This window comes from Gallus gallus, chromosome 2 (genome assembly GCF_016699485.2).
Source record: "Gallus gallus isolate bGalGal1 chromosome 2, bGalGal1.mat.broiler.GRCg7b, whole genome shotgun sequence".
NCBI lineage: Eukaryota > Metazoa > Chordata > Aves > Galliformes > Phasianidae > Gallus > Gallus gallus.
The window spans coordinates 42,722,848-42,740,949 of NC_052533.1; the positions used below are offsets into that span (position 1 = coordinate 42,722,848).

General features: G+C 49.1%; 2 protein-coding genes across 4 annotated transcripts; one reads left to right on the forward strand and one right to left on the reverse strand.

Annotated features, from left to right (window-relative positions):
- The first annotated feature begins 1,351 nt into the window (after nt 1–1,351).
- On the forward strand, nt 1,352–13,812 carry SLC6A20 (solute carrier family 6 member 20). Its single transcript, XM_418798.7, has 11 exons — nt 1,352–1,527; nt 4,335–4,475; nt 5,065–5,156; nt 5,616–5,843; nt 6,969–7,079; nt 7,515–7,756; nt 7,984–8,146; nt 8,945–9,149; nt 10,969–11,128; nt 11,462–11,627; nt 12,300–13,812. The coding sequence occupies exons 1-11, from the start codon at nt 1,407–1,409 to the stop codon at nt 12,447–12,449; spliced, it is 1,779 nt and encodes a 592-aa protein (XP_418798.4). The 5' UTR covers nt 1,352–1,406; the 3' UTR covers nt 12,450–13,812.
- Nucleotides 13,023–18,090, reverse strand: SNRPD1 (small nuclear ribonucleoprotein D1 polypeptide). Of its 3 annotated transcripts, none has more exons than XM_015281596.4 (4): nt 17,888–18,090; nt 17,264–17,340; nt 15,444–15,635; nt 13,490–13,665 (listed from the first exon to the last, which is right to left on the reverse strand). In XM_015281596.4, exons 1-4 carry the CDS (start codon nt 17,899–17,901, stop codon nt 13,589–13,591), a joined length of 360 nt encoding a protein of 119 aa, XP_015137082.1. In that variant the 5' UTR covers nt 17,902–18,090; the 3' UTR covers nt 13,490–13,588.
- Nucleotides 18,091–18,102: the final 12 nt, after the last annotated feature.

The following is an 18,102-nucleotide window of genomic DNA, read 5'->3' on the forward strand; positions in this document are numbered from 1 at the left end:
TGTGCCAAGGACACCACACCTCTTTGCCTGTACAGCCTTTCATGTAAACTAGTTTGAAATGTAATGGGGAGGAGGGACAGAGCCAAAGAAATGTTTAACTTGATTGTCCTCATCAGTAGCAGTAATCTATTCACACAGAAGCATCCCAAGTGCTAGCGATGTGCTATCGTTAAGGCCCTCCTTCCTGCGAGTTAGTTATTAAATGCTGAAAGTTATTTATAAGCATCATTTGTAATAAACCCCACAGGCAGTGAGGGACGTTTTGTTTTTTAATCACCTGCAATAGCTGTCGTGGTGTGAGATGGTTGACTGTATCTGGAGCTTCTCAGTGTGTCCTTCAGTTCAGCGGCTTTTGGACCTAAATTTGCCTCAGATTTTTCCTTTCAGCAGAATTTGGAGCTATCCATGTGATGTATTTCCAGGGCGAGCCATCATCTTGTACTTCTGCAGGCAAGGCAGGAACAGCAAGGATGTTATACAAGAAGCATGAGCTCCCTAAAACTGTACTGTGGAAAGGCCTGGCAAACCCAGATGCTAACCCAGTGGCCACCTCCACCTCCAGCAGTGCTGAAACACACCAGGGAAACTGCTTTCATTTATGGGAGATGCATAAATCTCTTGCAGTCACCTTTTGTGGTTGGCCAACAGCAGCCAAGAAGGTGTTATTTGTAAAAAGGACCTGAAATGGTCCCAGTCTCCTGAAAGGAGATACATTTAGACATCTGAAGAAGGAAGGTGAGTCCTTGGACTTGCTCAGCCCCTTTTTATTGCTGGAGACACTGCTGGTCGTCTCCTTTGCTGCAGTGCTTGAGCTCAAATTGTACCTTGGCAGAAGCCCAAGCACACAGGGTCCACCTCCAGGTCTGGCACCTCAGTGCACCTTCAGGCAGCCCAGGGGCCTCCTTGGGCCTTCTGCCTCAACAGTGGGCCACATTTTCCCAGACAGCCACTACAACCAGCCGAGATGGTGCAGAAACATCTTCCCCGTGCTGTTGGATCCAGGCACGCAGACACCCCCCAGAGAAGGCAGCCACGTGGAAAGCCTTTTTCACTGTCCCAAACCAAGCTGCAGCCCCACCGTTGCTCCCCTCCAGTGTCAAGTCAGCACAAGCAATGAAAATCTCCGGGCTCACCTCCTTCCCAGGAATGCCCGTCAAAGCCCAGGCAGCTATTCACCCAAAGTACCAATTTTATAGTCCCGTGTGTGTCTATAATCTATTTACCAGCATTCCTACTTCAGTATGTGCCTGTTAATAAGATTAGTAATTAAAAAGCTTGATAGGAATTGGCAAGCATGCCTCCGCCTTGCCCTCCCCTCGCAGCTGGGCTGGCGTGGAGGCGGCGTGGGGCTGGCAGAGCACCTGTGGGCCGGCAGTGGCAACAGGACGGCTGCCCACCTGCAGGACATGGAGAAGGCCCGGCCGCTGTGGGACAACCCCTTGCAGTTTGTTTTTGCCTGCATCTCTTATGCCGTGGGGCTGGGGAACGTCTGGAGGTTCCCGTATTTGTGTCAGATGTACGGAGGAGGTAAGTGTGGTTTATGTTTCTCGCTTTCTGCTTCTAGAAGTGTGATGATGAGCTCCAGAAGCGTTTCGTCCTTGTTGACCCCACCAGGGTCCGGAGCAGAGCAGGACGTCAGGTTTTTCTTCTGCTTGTTTCAGGAGGAAAGTTCCTTGTACTGTGCAAGAAGGGGACACCATACAGCTAGTTTGGGCTTTGTCCGCTTTGTTTTATGTGTTCTTTAGCATAAGATGCTCACCTGACCGCTGCCCCTACACTGCACTCATTTCCCAGAAGTACAATGGGACAGTGGGAAGCCCCATGTTTTGTGAAAGGAATGGAGCAGGATGAGAACTGTAGGTCCATATGATATTTACATATTGCTTTCCTGCCCCCTCGAGCCATTCTGAAGGCACCAGAAATGAGTTCAGATCATCACAAGTTCACTGAGTGGTAAATGATTCAAGTAAGAGGTGGGGAGATGCTCACGCTGAGCTGATTGAAGGATCTGCTGTAATGTATCGAGGAGCTGTCATTAACGTGTTGTCCTTTATACAAACCTTACTCCGGGAGGTGATAACTTGGCCGCAGAGCTGCCTTGAATTCGGATGAAAATCCTCAATCAGCAGGTGCTCCTGTGCTAATGCCTCACAGGAAGCTTTGATAACAGGGAATAAATGGGCTCCAAAACGCCCATCCCTCTCCTAGGTCCAAACTGAAGAAAGATGATGTTCAAATCATATAGCATCCATGGACGTTGTTCCTTAGAAATCGAAAGTCAGTTAATCAGTTAATTGAAAAACACCACTAACAATCTCTTCTGGTACATAACTACCTCTGGGTAACTGTCATTTACTGAAGAACTGCCTGTGCAGAAACTGCCCATGTTCATAAACCATCCCAGTTTTATACCACTGTATCTGTTGTCGGAGCATTGGACCCATCTTATTCATGCATTAAGTGACACGATCAGTATCTACCTCATTTACTGCTGCTCTGCTTCTGACTTCTGTTCCTTTCAGGAAAGAAACACAAAGAGATGTTTCAGTTCTTTTTGTTCATTTCATGCAATGAACGTTGACTCACGGCCTGCTTTTAAATGCAGAGGTGGTAGGATTTGGTTCATGCTGGTTGTTGAGAAGCCAGCTCCAGTGCTGGGACCACATGAGAGCTGCCCTGAGGGACTGGGTCAGAAAAACTCAGATAATGCCATGGACAAAACTAAAGCAGAAGCAAAATGCTGCTGTGTCCGAAGCCTTCTTAGCCATTTGATTGGCGACCCTGCACATAGCGGGGGGCTTGAAACTAGATGATCATTATGGTTATTTTCAACCCAGGCTATTCTACAACTCTATGATTTTTGAGGGCAGAAGTGATGGAAGGGCTGGATTCTGGGAATACTTTTCAAGGCAGAGCTTTTGGACAGTAAAGGCTTCATGTCTGACACTGAGCTCTGGCACAACACTCAGGTGCCTGTATGCAGATAAACCACACGTGATGAGCACTCCAACAGCTCATCTTGGCAGGCACCCTGACAGGCAGCAGAACACAAACACTGGGGAGGAGGTTTTGTGGTTTGCCCTCACATGAATAGCGTAGTAGATGGTGAAAATTCTCTGACATGCCCCAAAGTGGAACATTTGATCAAACCAAAGAAAAAGAGCAAATAAAATCAAGTGTTTTCTGAAAAGCGTGTTTTTCTAAGAGCAGTTTCTCCACTAGTTCTGTCCTCCCGGTTGAATTTCCCAGGGGAGGAGCAGCTCTCCCTACTGTTTGTCTAAAACTCCTGCAGTGGGCTTTGCTTCTCCTAATTACTTTCACTGCCCTCTTAGAAAGCACTGAGTGCCTTTCCAGGGGGCCGCAAGACCCGCAGCAAACAAAACAGTGCTGCAGGAATTCAAGCGCTGGGTATGCCAGGCACCGGGGGATGCTGGCGGCTGCCCCTTGGCCTCCTCCTTGCAGGGAGCACGGCCGGCCCTGTCCGGCCCAGCAGATGGATTGCCTCCCTTACGGCATAGGAAGTTACCTAACGGGCTAACAAAGGCCTTGTTAATAAAGACAGAGCCGGGCGGTAGGACATGAATTCCGAGAATAAACCGGATTATTGCTCGGTGTTTATTTCCAGTCCTTTCCTTTGTCCGCTGCTGGAGCCCTTTCCTCTGTGCCACTGCACCAAGCCCATCGCGAAGAATGTTAATGCCACAGATTAAATCCTAAATAAGAGATATTTACGTAAATTTTTTGGCTCGCTGTAAAAGGAGAACCAGGGAAGGCTTCAGGAAGAAATCCAGGGTTCGACTCAGTCAGCAGCTCTTTCTCGAAGTGAAGGGGAAGGACTTTGTCTTCCCACCAGAAATCCAAGCCGATGCGCATCCTGCCCCTCGCCCTCCTCCCTCCTCTCCTTCCAGGCTTCAATACATTACTTAAAATTCTTCATTCTACATGGATGTTGCTGTTACTTTGCTCCCGATCACAGAACGCTGCGTGTGAAGCCCACTTCTCCTTGCCTTCATTGTCTTAGCACCTTTCAGAGGTCAGGCTGGCATGCTGTTACCTGTTAACAGCTCTGCACATTGCTCCAGCCATTGGTGACCCACAGTTGAACAACAGAAATCCCAGCTCTGCCAAATGCCCATGGAAAATTCCTTGTCCTGGCCAGGACACCTGCTGAAACCCCAAGAGATATCCCTCAGGCTGTGTTGTGCTCCTGAACAAATGAGGTGCTGGGACAGGAGCCAGCCAGCCACCACCACTGGGGTAACTCGGCTGCTGAGAGGGCAATGCAGTATTTACAGGCTGACGGTATGCTGGACACCGTCTGCTTTCCCTCACAGGTGGCTTTTTGATCCCATACATCATCATGCTGATCGTGGAGGGGATGCCGCTGCTCTACCTGGAGCTGGCGGTGGGGCAGCGCATGCGCAAGGGGAGCATCGGAGCCTGGAAAATAATAAGCCCCTACCTCTGTGGGGTTGGTATGTCCTCTATTTCCATCTTTTATTTTGTTGCTTTCTTTCTTTTTTTTCTTTCTTTCTTTTTTTTTTTTTTTAAGTACTGAAGGAACACAGATAATTTGTCCTTCAGAGATGAAAGCAGGCAGGAGATGGGGTACCAACAGGCTTTGCAAATGCTGGGCATTTTCCCCCTCCCTCTCCTAACACTGGAGCTGAACCTTGCTCAGGCACAGAGGCCTAAGCCCCACTGCCCTGGGGCAGGCTGCCAGAATGGTGGTGGCCTGAAGATCAGAGCCAAACCCAGCCCCGGGCTGCCCATGCTGAGCATCGCTCCCACAGAGCAGCAGGATGGGGCTTTGGCTTCCCCACTGCAGCCTCGTGTTTATCAGAGTCCAGTCCTTGTAGCTTAATTAAGACATGAAATCACCCCCATGGCCCCAAGTGAGCTTGCTTACACGCGCGTTTTGTTGTAACAATAAATTGAATGTTCACTCTCTGGGGTGACTGATGTGTGGAGATCAGTTCAGGCCAGCCCTGACATGAGGAGGCCATCCTGTCATCATTGGCTTCTGGGCTTTGCCGCTGACCACACGCTCTCTCCCACTTGCAGGTGTTGCCAGTGTGGTCGTCTCGTTCTTCCTCTCCATGTACTACAATGTGATCAATGCCTGGGCCTTCTGGTACCTCTTCCACTCTTTCCAGGTACGTGGGTGCCTGGTGGTATGGCTTAGCCCCATGGAGGATCCCAAGGGCTTTGCACTGGTACTGGACATTGCTCAGCTCCAGGATAGTCCACGTCATGTGCTCCAGGGCAGGAGTTCAGTCCTCTGGGAGAAGCTCAGAGCTAGGAGATATGCTTGGCTCCAGCAGAGATGGTAGAGAGGTTGGTCACAGGGGAGAGAGTTGGTCCCCAGGGAGAAGGTCATCCCTAGGAGATAGGGTTGGCTTCAGGTAAGATGATCAGAGAGGCTCAGTCCGTAGGGAGAGAGAGGGTCATCTCCAGAGGAGAGGATCAGCCCTTGGAGAGTGAGTTGTCCCCAGGCCTCACTACCAAGGGATGGTGTCAGCACAGGGCCAGGAGGTACAACACGGGGACAAGACATCCCCAAGGGAAAAGCTTCCCTAACCTCTATTTCCACCGCTGTCCTCCCTCCCTTCCAGGACCCACTGCCGTGGGCCACCTGCCCCCTGAACAGCAACCGCACAGGGTACGAGGAGGAATGCGAGAAGACGTCTTCCACCCAGTACTTCTGGTACCGTCAGACCCTGAACATCTCTCCCTCACTGGAGACCAGTGGGACCGTGCAGTGGGAGCAGGCACTGTGCCTGATACTGGCCTGGCTGGTGGTCTACCTCTGCATCCTCCGCGGCACCGCGTCCACAGGCAAGGTGAGGGGCAGGCACCACCTCTGGTGGTGCTGACTGTGGCAGGAGACACCTATTGCTCAAGCTTTGCAAGAGAAAAAGAGGTCTGCTTGGCCTTTTTGCTTTCTTTTTATCTGCAGCAGAAGTTATAAGGAGGGGGAGGAAAGAAATGTCCTAAAAGCCTCCACTAAGAACAGAGCTGAGTGCTGTAATCCACAAATCGCATTAGACAAGCACAGAAGCCCAAGAGACTACAAACTAAGAGTAACCTCTGAAACTTGCTGCAACTGGGTTTGTGGGCAAAAATGGCCCCAATAAAATAGCCAGGATGTACTGATATCGCATAGCAATGGAAGGGGCTCCTCAGTGATAGAAAGAGCAGCCCCAGTGGATTTGCAGCAACAGAACTGAAGAAGGATTTATGAGATGGGCACAGGGCTGTCCTGCCGAGGAACATAAAGCTGATGTATTTCAAGTCTTGTTGCAAGGATAGACAGATGCCTGAAGATACAAACTTGTTTCTTCCATAAGGAGCTGCCACTCAGCCAAATGCAGTGTTGCTGGGTTTCTTCCCTATTGGCATTCCAGCATCAGAAGAGGTTGGCATGGCTTCATTGAGCCCACTCTCATACTTGTCCCTGGTCTGTGAGTCAGTTTTTAGATGAATCATCAGGATGTTTGCAGAGAGAGGTTGCTTGGCTTCTATCTTTTTCGTGCCTGGCCCTCCCTGTGGTGGCTTAGATTCAGGTTGATCAAAAGCTTCTAGAAGACAATTGGAAGAAAACCTGAGTTACATTAATCTAAAGTCTTTTTTATACATCCAAATTAGGATGCTGTCATTCCGGCTTGATTTTGACCATTTATGAGGTCTGCAGTCCTTCCTCTTAGAGCACATGTTGACCTTTGATGGGCAAACCAATGTTATTTCACTAAATGCAGAGCTGAGCTCAGAAAAGCTGCAAATATTTTACATTGGTTCTTAATGAGAAGACCCCTGGAACAGTAGCATGGATCTTCATTAACAATAAAAACCTAAATCTTAAGTTAGATTTACCTGAAAATATTTGTTTAAGGGGTAGTACAGATAACAAACACAATAATGGCAGTTCTTCATGTGCACTGCTGAGATGTTCCCCCTCCTCCCCATAGGTCGTCTATGTCACAGCCTCCTTGCCATACTGTGTTCTCATCATATACCTCATCAGAGGACTGACACTTCACGGAGCTGTCAATGGGTTGATATACATGTTTACTCCAAAGGTATGGAAAAACTGCACTCAATTTTTAACTAGATGTTATTGCTGACTGAATGTGTAGGTTTCCAAAAGGTGACAGTGCTGCCTTTCTTCATAACGCGGTTTTTCCATTGGTAGCCCTGGTGAGATGTCGGAAAGTCTCAGCAGTGAGCTGCAGGGGGCTTCCCTGCCACATTGCCCACACCTCCTTGCTTTCCTGCAGAGAAGGATGCCCTCTAACGCCACCTGCAGTGTACTGCTTCCAAACCGTGCACTAATCCTGCCACGACTATGGCCCTGAGCTAAAACGGGTGTGCAAAGGGACACAAGCCAATTCCCTTCACTCCTGGGTGTGGGTGTAACCTCATCACCGTCGCAGTCCTGTCCCATATCCCTGCAATCTCCAAGGGGCAGTACAGAATGTGCAGCCTCGAAACCCCATCCTCCCCATCCTTTGCAGCTGGAGCAGCTGTCAAACCCCAAAACGTGGATCAGTGCCGCCACACAGATCTTCTTCTCACTGGGTCTGGGCTTTGGCAGCCTCATTGCCTTTGCCAGCTACAATGATCCGAGCAACAACTGTGAGCGGCATGCCATCATCGTCTCCCTCATCAACAGCACCACGTCCATATTCGCCAGCATTGTGACTTTCTCCATCTACGGCTTCAAGGCGACGTTTAACTACGAAAGCTGCATAAACAAGTAAGAGCTGGGTATTTTGTTTACTTGTTTGCCATCAGAAACCATTCCTTGCAAGTTAAAGGGGAGGTGAACAAACAACAACACGCAGCACCAGATTTAGGACTGCTCTAGTAAAGGTGATGATGCCATTTGGACTGGGCAGTGCTGACCCAGCCCCTTTCCATCACTTGGCCCTGGCATCTCTGTTCCATCTGCAATGGGCACTAAACCCCTGCCATCCACCACAGGGTGATCCTGCTGCTGATGAATACTTTCGATCTGGAGGAAGGCTCCTTGACGGCAGACAACCTCAGCGAGATGAAGGACTACCTCATGGCTGCCCACCCACAGGAGTATGCTCAGTTGTCACCCCAGCTGAAAAACTGCAGCTTAGAAGCTGAGTTAGACACGGTAAGAACCATAGAATCGTTAAGACTGGAAAAGCCCTCTAAGGTCACCTAGTCCAACCACCAACCCACCCCCGCTATGCCCACTGACCACATCCTTCAGTGCCACATCTACACATTTCTTGAACACCTCCAGGGATGGTGACTGCACCACCGTCCTGAGAAGAAATTCTTCCTAATATCCAACCTGAACCTCCCCTGGCACAAAACTCTCACCCTATCACTGTTCGCTGGGAGAAGAGGCCAAGCCCCACCTCGCCACAGCCTCCTTTCAGGCAGCTGTAGAGAGCAATCAGGTCTCCCCTGAGCCTCCTCTTCTCCACACTGAACAATCCCACTCCCTCAGCCACTCCTCCTAAGACTTGTGCTCCAGACCCCTCACGGCTTAGTTGCCCTTCTCTGGACCTCAGTGTCTGTGAACACAGCACTTGAGCCTCACCAGTTTCGAGTAGAGAGGGAAGATTACCTCTGTGCTCCTGCTCTCTGCACTATTTCTGATACAAGCCAGGATGCCATTGGCCCTCTTGGCTACCTGGGCACACCGCTGGCTCATTTGCAGCCAGCTGTCCACTAACACCTCCTGGCCCTTTCCCTCCATGCAGCTTTCCAAAGGGGCTGCTTTGTACTTCTGCCTGGGCTTCAGTCCCCCTTTGCTTGACACATTGTGCATCCCTGGAACATCAGATTGAAAGGCACTACAACTGGGAGGAATGTGACTTCCCTCCCACTGAAATGATTCCTTATCATAAGCTTATAGGTGGCCAAGCCCCCACCTCACTCACTGCTTCCTTCCTGCTGGCAGGCTGTCCAAGGAACCGGGCTGGCATTCATTGTCTACTCAGAAGCCATCAAAAACATGGAGGTGTCTCAGCTGTACTCTGTGCTCTACTTTGCCATGCTGCTAATGCTGGGCATTGGCAGCATGCTGGGCAACACCGCCGCCATCCTTACGCCCCTGACCGACAGCAAGGCCATCACCTCACGCTTCTCTAAGGAGGTAATCTCTGGTAAGTGCCTGCCATAAGGTAGCCTTGGTCACACAGGGAGAGCAGGTATGCATAGCACGGTGTCCCACAGCCCCTCAGCATCTCTCTGTCCTCAAGGAGAGAAAGGCATGGAATCACAGAATTGTTAAGGCTGGAATAGACCTCTAAGATCATCTAGTCCAACTGTCAATCAATCACCTCCACGCCCATTAACCACATCCCTCACTGCCACATCCACATGGTTCTTGAACACCTACAGGGATGTGACAACCAGCTCCCTGGGCAGCCTGTGCCACTGCCTCACCACTCTCCAAAGAGATTTTTCCTAATATCCAACTGGAATCCAAGTGCAGGACCAGGCACTCGGTCTTGTTGAAGCTCATGCAATTGGCTTCAGCCCATTGATCCATCCTGTCCAGATCCCTCTAAAGGCCTTTCTACCTTCAGGCAGATGAATACTTCCTCCCAGCTTGGTGTCATTTGCAAACTTACTAAGGATGCACTCAATCCCCTCATCCAGATAATCAGTAAAGATATCAAATCAGTTCAGCCCCAGTATTGACCCCTGGGGAGCATCACTCATTATGTCCCCAGCTGTATATAACTCAATTCACCAGCATCCAGACAGTTTTTTACCCAGTGAAGAGTGCACCTGTCTAAGCAACGGACTGACAGCTTCTGCAAGAGAATGCTGAGGAGGACAGTTGCAGCCTTTACTAAAGTCTAGGTAGATTGCACCCACAGCTCTTCCTCAACCAGTGGTCATCCAGTCATAGGAGATGAGGTTGGTCAGGCAAGACCTGCCTCTCGTGAACCCATGTTGGCTAGGCCTGGTTCCCTGGCTGTCCCACACACGCTGCATGATTGCATTGCACAAAGGGCCAGGAGGAATGCCAGGACGTCTGTAGCAAGTGGCTCTGCAGTTTTGCATACATATCACCAGCGTCCTCAGAAGTGAACCAGTGGTCAAACGCAGTACACGCTCTCAATCAAGCATCACGTTTAGCCATCCCTCCTTAAAAACTGTTTTTATCACTGTTACTGTCAACCAGAATCCACAGTCCTCCACACAGACAAAAGAGTGTGGGGGGAAACATTTAAAATTCACGTTTTCATCAGGCAGAGAACAGGGGTGAGTGTGAATAGCTCAGTAACACACACCGTGCCCAGGAGCTGCAGGAGCTCACAGCTGAAGAGCCCAGCAGGAACAAGGGGCTTGCCAAGGCCACGACTAGCTCCCAGTTTTTCTCACTCAGTGGTGAGGATGTGCTGCAACTGTGCAGTATTCTGGAGGCAGAAGATTGGCAGTTGAAGGACACAGTGGCGCATTCACAAACATGCACATGGGCCACACCTTTTCCAGAGGGGAAAAGCTTGCCTCTCTTTTGCAACCCGTACTCTGTGGCACTTTGAGATCTGTATCAAGAGCAAAGAATCATAGAATCACAAGTTTGGAAAGGACCTACAAGATCGTCTAGCCCAACCGTAAATCACAGAATGGCTTGGGTTGGAATAGACACCAGGGATCCAGTTCCAGCCTCCCCGCCACAGGCAGGGCCACCAACCTCCAGCTCTGGTACTAGACCAGACTGCCCAGGGCCCCATCCAACCTGGCCTTGAACACCTCCAGTGATGGTGTTCATGCCCTGCGTGCTGCCATGTTGCTACGTACTGAAACACAGGCCTGATACACAACATGGTGTAGAGGCAAGCAATGGGGAAGTCATTCAGGTTTCCTCCAGCCCCTGTAACAGCATTAACTCCCATGATAAATGCTACGTGCTCCTCATGCAGTTTGATTTCCATATATAAGGGCAGGGTCTCTGTTTTATCCACGCAGGTTTTGTGTGTTTCATTAACTGCATCATCGGCCTCATATTCACCATGGAGGCTGGGAACTACTGGTTTGACATATTCAACGACTACGCGGCCACCCTCTCGCTGCTGCTCATCGTGCTGGTAGAAACCATCGCTGTATGCTACATCTACGGGCTAAGAAGGTAACAGCTCAACACCTCCTTTTCTCATAGCCTGAGTGAGGGGTGGGATGGCGGCCGCAGGCCAGCACTGCAAACACCACCTGGGGCTTGAGTTTTTCTGCTAGGCTCTGCTCCCAGCAAGGTGAAGGGGCCCCTTCATTCCAACCTCACTCTCTAATCCCCACGAAGCAGTTTTTCAGGCAAGTTCTTTGCTCATTACCCCTCCTGACCAGGTATGCTCTCCACTCCCTGCGCTCGTGTTTTCTGTAGGTGCTGCTGAAGTGACTCGGATCAGGGCGCGGATTGACCATACGCAGGAATATGCTGTGTTTTTGTTTCTGTTTTTAAACACAGATTTGAGAAAGATCTTCAGACGATGATTGGACGCAAGCTAAACTGGTACTGGAAAGCAATGTGGGCTTTTGCTAGCCCTCTGCTCATTATAAGCCTCTTTATATTTTACCTCTCCGACTATATCCTCACAGGAACCCTTCAATACCAAGCGTGGGATGGCACACAGGTAATGCTTTGCTTAAAAAACCAAACCTTCATTAATTCAAGACCAAAGTATCGACTTTAAAAGTACACATTAAATGTAAAAAATAAAAAAAAATAGCTATTTTAACTGAACAAAGCTGCTGCTGGCTTTCACAAACTGAAAGCTTTCAGGATTGCCATGGACATTTTTCTTCACGGCCAAAACACATTTGTAAGAATGCTTAACTGCGTATTTATCCCAAAGGAATGACAGCTGGGTAAGCAATTACAGGCTCATAACCTTCTGTGGAAATGTTCCTAGCATGCAGAAACAAATTAAGCACTTAGTTTTCGTGCCACGGCTTATTTTGGAGCCTGCAGAGGGCCTGCCCTGCTGACCGAGTGTCAGCGTGAGCCCACGGGCCCAGGAGCAGAACAAAGCCACGGGTCCTTGTGGAGCCACCTCATTAAGAGAAGCGAATCAAAGCCAAAATCACACGTAACAGCTACAGCAGCTCTGTTCTTGGTGTCAGTTTTAAGGCCGTGAGGTGGGACGAAGAGAGTGCTGAGGAGACTCATGAGCTGTTCCACCTTCAGGCAGCGGTGCTCTGTGCTTCTCTGCTGGCCCGTTTAAATAAACACGTGGCTATGCTGGAGGCTGCACTGACTTTGGGACGTGGCAGACCAGACCCAATGCTGCTTCTCTCTCTTGTAGGGGCAGCTGGTGACAAGAGACTACCCCAGCTACGCCCTGGCAGTGATAGGGCTGCTGGTGGCCTCATCCACCATGTGCATACCCCTGGGGGCACTCCTAACTTTCATAAGGAAGAGACTGAAGAGGGAAAGAGTCTCCACTGTCGCATGAACACGGAGAACTGGATTGGGAAAGACCTTACCCACACCACCAGTGACCGGGCACTTCTGGAAGCCAGCAGCAACCATTACTTGTAGCAGCTACTTAGAGACTGGAGAATCTTGGGTGCTATATTTACCAAAAAGTGCTCTTGGGAGGTCCCTCAATGGTTCAGAAAACAACTCTCCTGTAACAAGATGAAGCTTTAATATGGCGTCTGTAAGAGGGCAAGAAGCAGAACAGCAGCTCACAAACGCTCTAGCTAGCATGAATTAACCAGTGCCTTCCGTGAGGCAATTCTTCCCCTCTCTGCTCTAGCACTGCCTACCTGGAAACAGAAGCAACCAAGCAGGCACGTTCTTGCACTGAAGCACTGGCAAATATCCCTGCCACTCCAGAAAGCCAGCTGCAGAAGTTCTTGTCTCCAGAAGAAGTAAACTTCCAATTCCAGTGTGCGGTTCTGCCCTGAGCTGTACCTTTTGCTAGGGATGTACTAAACAAACATTACAAATGCCTGTAATTAACAAGCTGCCTTATAAGCCAACCAACACCCATAAGTATGCCATACAACTAGCTTTGACAAAGTTCATATCCAAGTGTACTTTAATTTTAATCATGAGATGCAACAGTCCAGCAGTTCCACAGAACTGTTTCATTTGCCCGTGTTAATGTTCTATAGAAGCACCATGCTTAAATTTTAAGCGTCATGTAATAGAAAACAGTAACATTTTATCTATGAACTTCCACAGAGGTCAATGAAGAACACAAGAGACATGCTCACGGAACACAGGTTCTAAATGCAGTGCCTTATTTAACCATTAGATGATGGCAAGTGCCTTATAAAAGAGGGATTTTGTTTCAAACATTTTCAGAGTGCGTCAACACAAGTCCATCTCTATGGGGCAAAGAGCAGAAGGTCATCTCACAGCCTTCAGGGGTGGATGAAATCTTGAAAGTCATAATCAACACCAACAGGACACGCTTAGTCTGCAGCAGCCCATTTCTATGCATGCCTCCCATCCCATACTTCAATAACAAAAGAAAGACACCTGTTTCACTTCTCGGTTTATTAAAAACGGATACCATAAACAAGACCTGTACAAAAAGAATCCAAAGTCACCCAGAATTTGCTAACAGTGGCATGGGAGAAGTTATCGTCTTGGGCCTCCTCTTCCTCTGCCGCGGCCCCGGCCTCTTCCACGGCCTCGGCCACGGCCTCTTCCAGCAACTGAGTAAATAAAACAGAAAGGATGGAACAAGTGAGACCTTGGAACGCTTTAATTTAGATGAGAACATTCTGCTGCTAGCATGAACGACCTCACGTCTCATCACACGGAAGGAGTAAGTCAGATATTAAACCTGCTAATTCCCACAACGTTTTAGACAGCATTGTCATCTTTTGTGTTAGGTGTTCCAGTGCCCAGCTTCCATGGGCTACTGTCTGTCTCTGACTTTGCTGCAGATAACAAGGAGCTGAAACATCACTGCTTCCAAATACTATATGAAGTCTGACAGTTCCTATTCTCTGTTTGATAAAACCTTTCTCTTCAGAAATCAGGAAAAGAAATTGCAACATTTTGCTGCACAGAGTATTTTGGTTATTACCATCTTCCCAGAAAGGTTTTCGTGTTTTTCCTCGTTTATTTTTTCCCACAGCTCACACCCTTTCATTAAGTACAGCGTTGAAGGAAACCGTGCTCTAAGATTTCCAACCCCCCCCTTCCCAGGTGCTGTGCACCAAATGGCAGCATTTCTAAAGGGTCCCAGCACCAACCAGGCCCATACTGCTTCCCAAGATGCCCGTGCCAGTTTCAGACATGATTCTCAGCCCACTGGCTTGCTCCTGCTTCTCAGTGCTGCCGTGTCGTGGCACACTGAAGGAATACAGAAGCACAGAATGGTTGAGGTTGAAGGAAATGCTGGAGGTTCTACAGTCCAGATGATGGTGATGTCATTTTAGCCTGTGATGCACACACCCACAGGTCCCTTATTCACTTTTATTAACATAAACAGATTAATGATGATGCATTGTTAGAGCATCAAAGACTGCAGATCCAAATACTTAAGCATTAGTTACAGGAGGAATGACAAGCAGTTACTTCAGAGCACAATTACCTTTAACTCATTTCTTGAAAGACACACTGATTAACACCGCTGGGCAAAACTTTTACTGAATGAAGACACATACAAACTTTGTGAAGTTTACTGCATATTAACTGTTAACGGTGTAGAATAAAAACAGAAGCACTCCCTACTCTGTTAGGGTTCTAAGGAAAAGGGCTTTAGCCACAGGAACACAGCCACAGCTCCCTCTGCATTCTGAAGCCCCTCCAATTTGGTTCTCCAGCAGATTATTTGTATCCACTACCACGTGGGATTTCAGTTCAGCACCACTCCTGAGGCTGTTCTGTGCTTTCTTAGGCTAAATACCAAGTTCCCCAGAGAAACCAGGAAAATGGAGCAGACGTTTTGAAAACAGGAACTGTACATCCCATTGGTGTTACCTCTGAGAATGTGATAGGTTAAGATTTACTCACACTTGAAGACATTTAGATTTTAAACAGATGCATGAGAAGCTGTATAAATAACGTCTCATGAAAGGAAACTACAGACACAAAGAAGGCACGCAAGGCAGAGTTCAGTGCAAACCCTCAGAAATTAATGCAATATAGAAATTAAGATTTCCAATCGTAGAATGGCCTGGGTTGAAAAGGACCACAATGATCATCCAGTTTCAACCCCCCTGCTCTGTGCAGGGTCGCCAACCACCAGACCAGGCTGCCCAGAGCCACATCCAGCCTGGCCTTGAATGCCTCCAGGGATGGGGCATCCACAACCTCCTTGGGCAACCTGCTCCAGTGTGTCACCACCCTCTGTGTGAAAAACTTCTTTCTAATATCCAACCTAAACCTCCCCTATCCCAGTTTGAAACCATTCCCCCTTGTCTGAGAGCACGAAAACACAGACAAGGCAAAACAAGCAGAGGCTGGGAAATCATGCACCGACCTGCTTCTCTTTTCTTGGACTTGACTTTTGGTTCAACATCCACTAGCAAGGTGTCCAGGGGCAAACTGTCTGGCAGAATGAAGTATCGGATGTTATTCCCCCGAATGCTCAGTGTCTCCAGCTGTACAGGCTCCCTGTTCTTCAGCGTCATTTTCACAGCCTTGAGATGAGTATTCATACTGACATCCACTCCTGAAACGACAGAAAGTCTGATTTCAGGGGTGAAAACACACAGGGCACACACTTCAACACTTCACTAACACGTGCTTCTGGATCCGTGCCATTCGTTATTTAAGCCTCTTAACTGGAAGAAGAAACTACATCTTTTTTTCCTCTATTAAGTTATGCTGATTTATCAGCTGCTGTCCTCAATGCTTCACTGATATATTTCCAATGGAAGAGCCACTTGCTACGAGCTGTAGGGATCTGTTCCTAGGTCTTAGTCACAGCAACACTGTGAACGCTTAAAATGATTCCTTTGGACAACAAATAAACTGCCACTTATTACAAAAGCAAAATATTTGTCTTTTTTGCTCCTCGAGAAAGAAGGAAAACTAACCTTTGAGTAGAAAAAAAACACACTGCATTTCCTTGTTAAGTACAACCATTACCTTCTGATCTAATACATCTAATATCAGCGTGTGAAGCACCACCATCAGCTTTGTGCACCCATGTACAGGGACGACTGTCATTTTAGAACCACGGATGACACTGTAGGGTTTTAGAGGTTCTTAGCACAGCAAGAGAGAGACTTTGCTCAACAGTGAAGGCTGCGAGAGCACCACGGTAGGAGACACACAGACTGCTGCCATCAGAGCCAGGTTCTAACAAAGCTGATGGATCTGGCTGCAAAAGAACATGCTTTTAGCCCTGCCACATCTCAGTAGATTGCTGCTGGCCAATGAAAGCAACTAAGCAATCCCCTGCAATACAACTCTGTTACGTTTGACCTGTTTTTTACAAATCTTTATTATTAGGTGGTTTTGTGTTTGTTTTTTTTTAAAGTCAGAGACCAGCAAGGAGACCAAGCACAGTCATCAGCTTAACTACAAGGCTTTCCTTTACTGAATGCTGCACATCTGGATGTCTTTTGAGAGGCTCTAAAATGAGTATTCTTGGAACACCATCAGCCTCTGATCTCACTGAAGCAAACAAAAACATCTACACACTTTTCTGTGCGTGAGAAGCAACTAATCAGCTAAAAAGGCTTTTCTCAAAGCCTGTGGATCAGGAAGGAGGAGCACCTTCATTGTGCAGACCCGCATAGAATGAGTGCTTCCCTATGCAAACACATACAGACCTGTTTGCAGGACAGGCCTTAGGCTACAGCAGGAGAGCAGGATCCCTTCAACTACAGGTTTTGAAGCCAGCTTAATTAAGTCAGTGCATGCACATACAAACATGTGTTTCCATACCTCAAGCAGAGTAAAAACATCCTCCTCAGAAACAACTAGCTTTCATATTAAAAGCCTGACCAACTCAAAGCTGTAGCCATGTTCAGCATTTACCATTTATCTGTGCTATTGGCCAGTGACTCAGCTGTGACGTTTTGATACAACTACAGTGTACTGCAGCTCTACCAATGAGATCACAGAACAGCTTAAGTTGGAAGGGACCTTCAAGTTCCAGCCCCAAGATGTACTGAAATACCTTATAAATGCATAGGCTGTACACCCACTACCCTTTGATATAACAGTAACACTGCCTCACCAGTGCCTGCATTAATTTCAGGTTACCACGCTTACACCAGCAGCGCCAGCTCTGGTTTCCTTTACCCCACACAGCTCTGGTCAGACTGGGAAGCTGCTGGCACACCGTACCTGTGATGGTGCCGTGCACCTGCGTCCCATTCTTCAGCTCAATGGTCACAGTCTCGTGACTCAGCTTCATCAGAAACCTAGGAACGAAGCACAGGGTGTTCATTGTCACACTAAGCCTATCCAACCACATGCTGCTACAGAGAATCAATACGCACTGCATGCTACGTTTTAAAGCAAACGTTCCCAGCTGCCATGAATTCTACTGAAGGTGCTCCATCCGGCAAAGCCAAAGCCCCAAACGGCACCCAGGTGGCACCGGGTTCAAGCAGCGTTCGGACAACGCTTTCAGACACAGGGTTTGGGCGCCCTGTGCGAGTTGCATTCGGGATACCTCGTGCATCCCTCGCAACTCGGGATACTCTGTGACTCTATCAGCTCAGAGCTGCGCTAAGGAGAAGCCATTTTAGAACTCTGCACCGCGTGAAGGCGCTTCTATCCGGCTCCGCCCCCAACCCCACGGAGGGGTTTCCCGGGCAGTCCCGCTCGGCAGGCCCAGCCGCCCGCCTCAGACCCTGCGCCGCGCCGAGGCCCCGCCAGGCCGGGCGGCCTGAGAGCGGGAGAGGGGCAGGCGGCGCGCGCGGGCTTCCCGCCGCCTCTCTCGGCGATCCGCCTCCATCCGCTCACCTGACGAGCTTCATAGCGCCGGCGGGACGGCGCGGCGGCCGCGGGGCCTTCGACGGGCAGCGGCGGCCGCCCCTGGGGGCACGGGGAGCCCTCGGCGGGAGCGCCGCGAGCGCGGACGGAGAGGAACGGGGCCTCCAAGGAGCGGGCCGCGCCTCAGCAGCTCTAGCGGCCGCCGCCGGTTGCGATCAATGGGCGGAAGCGGCGCGGCGGAAGGG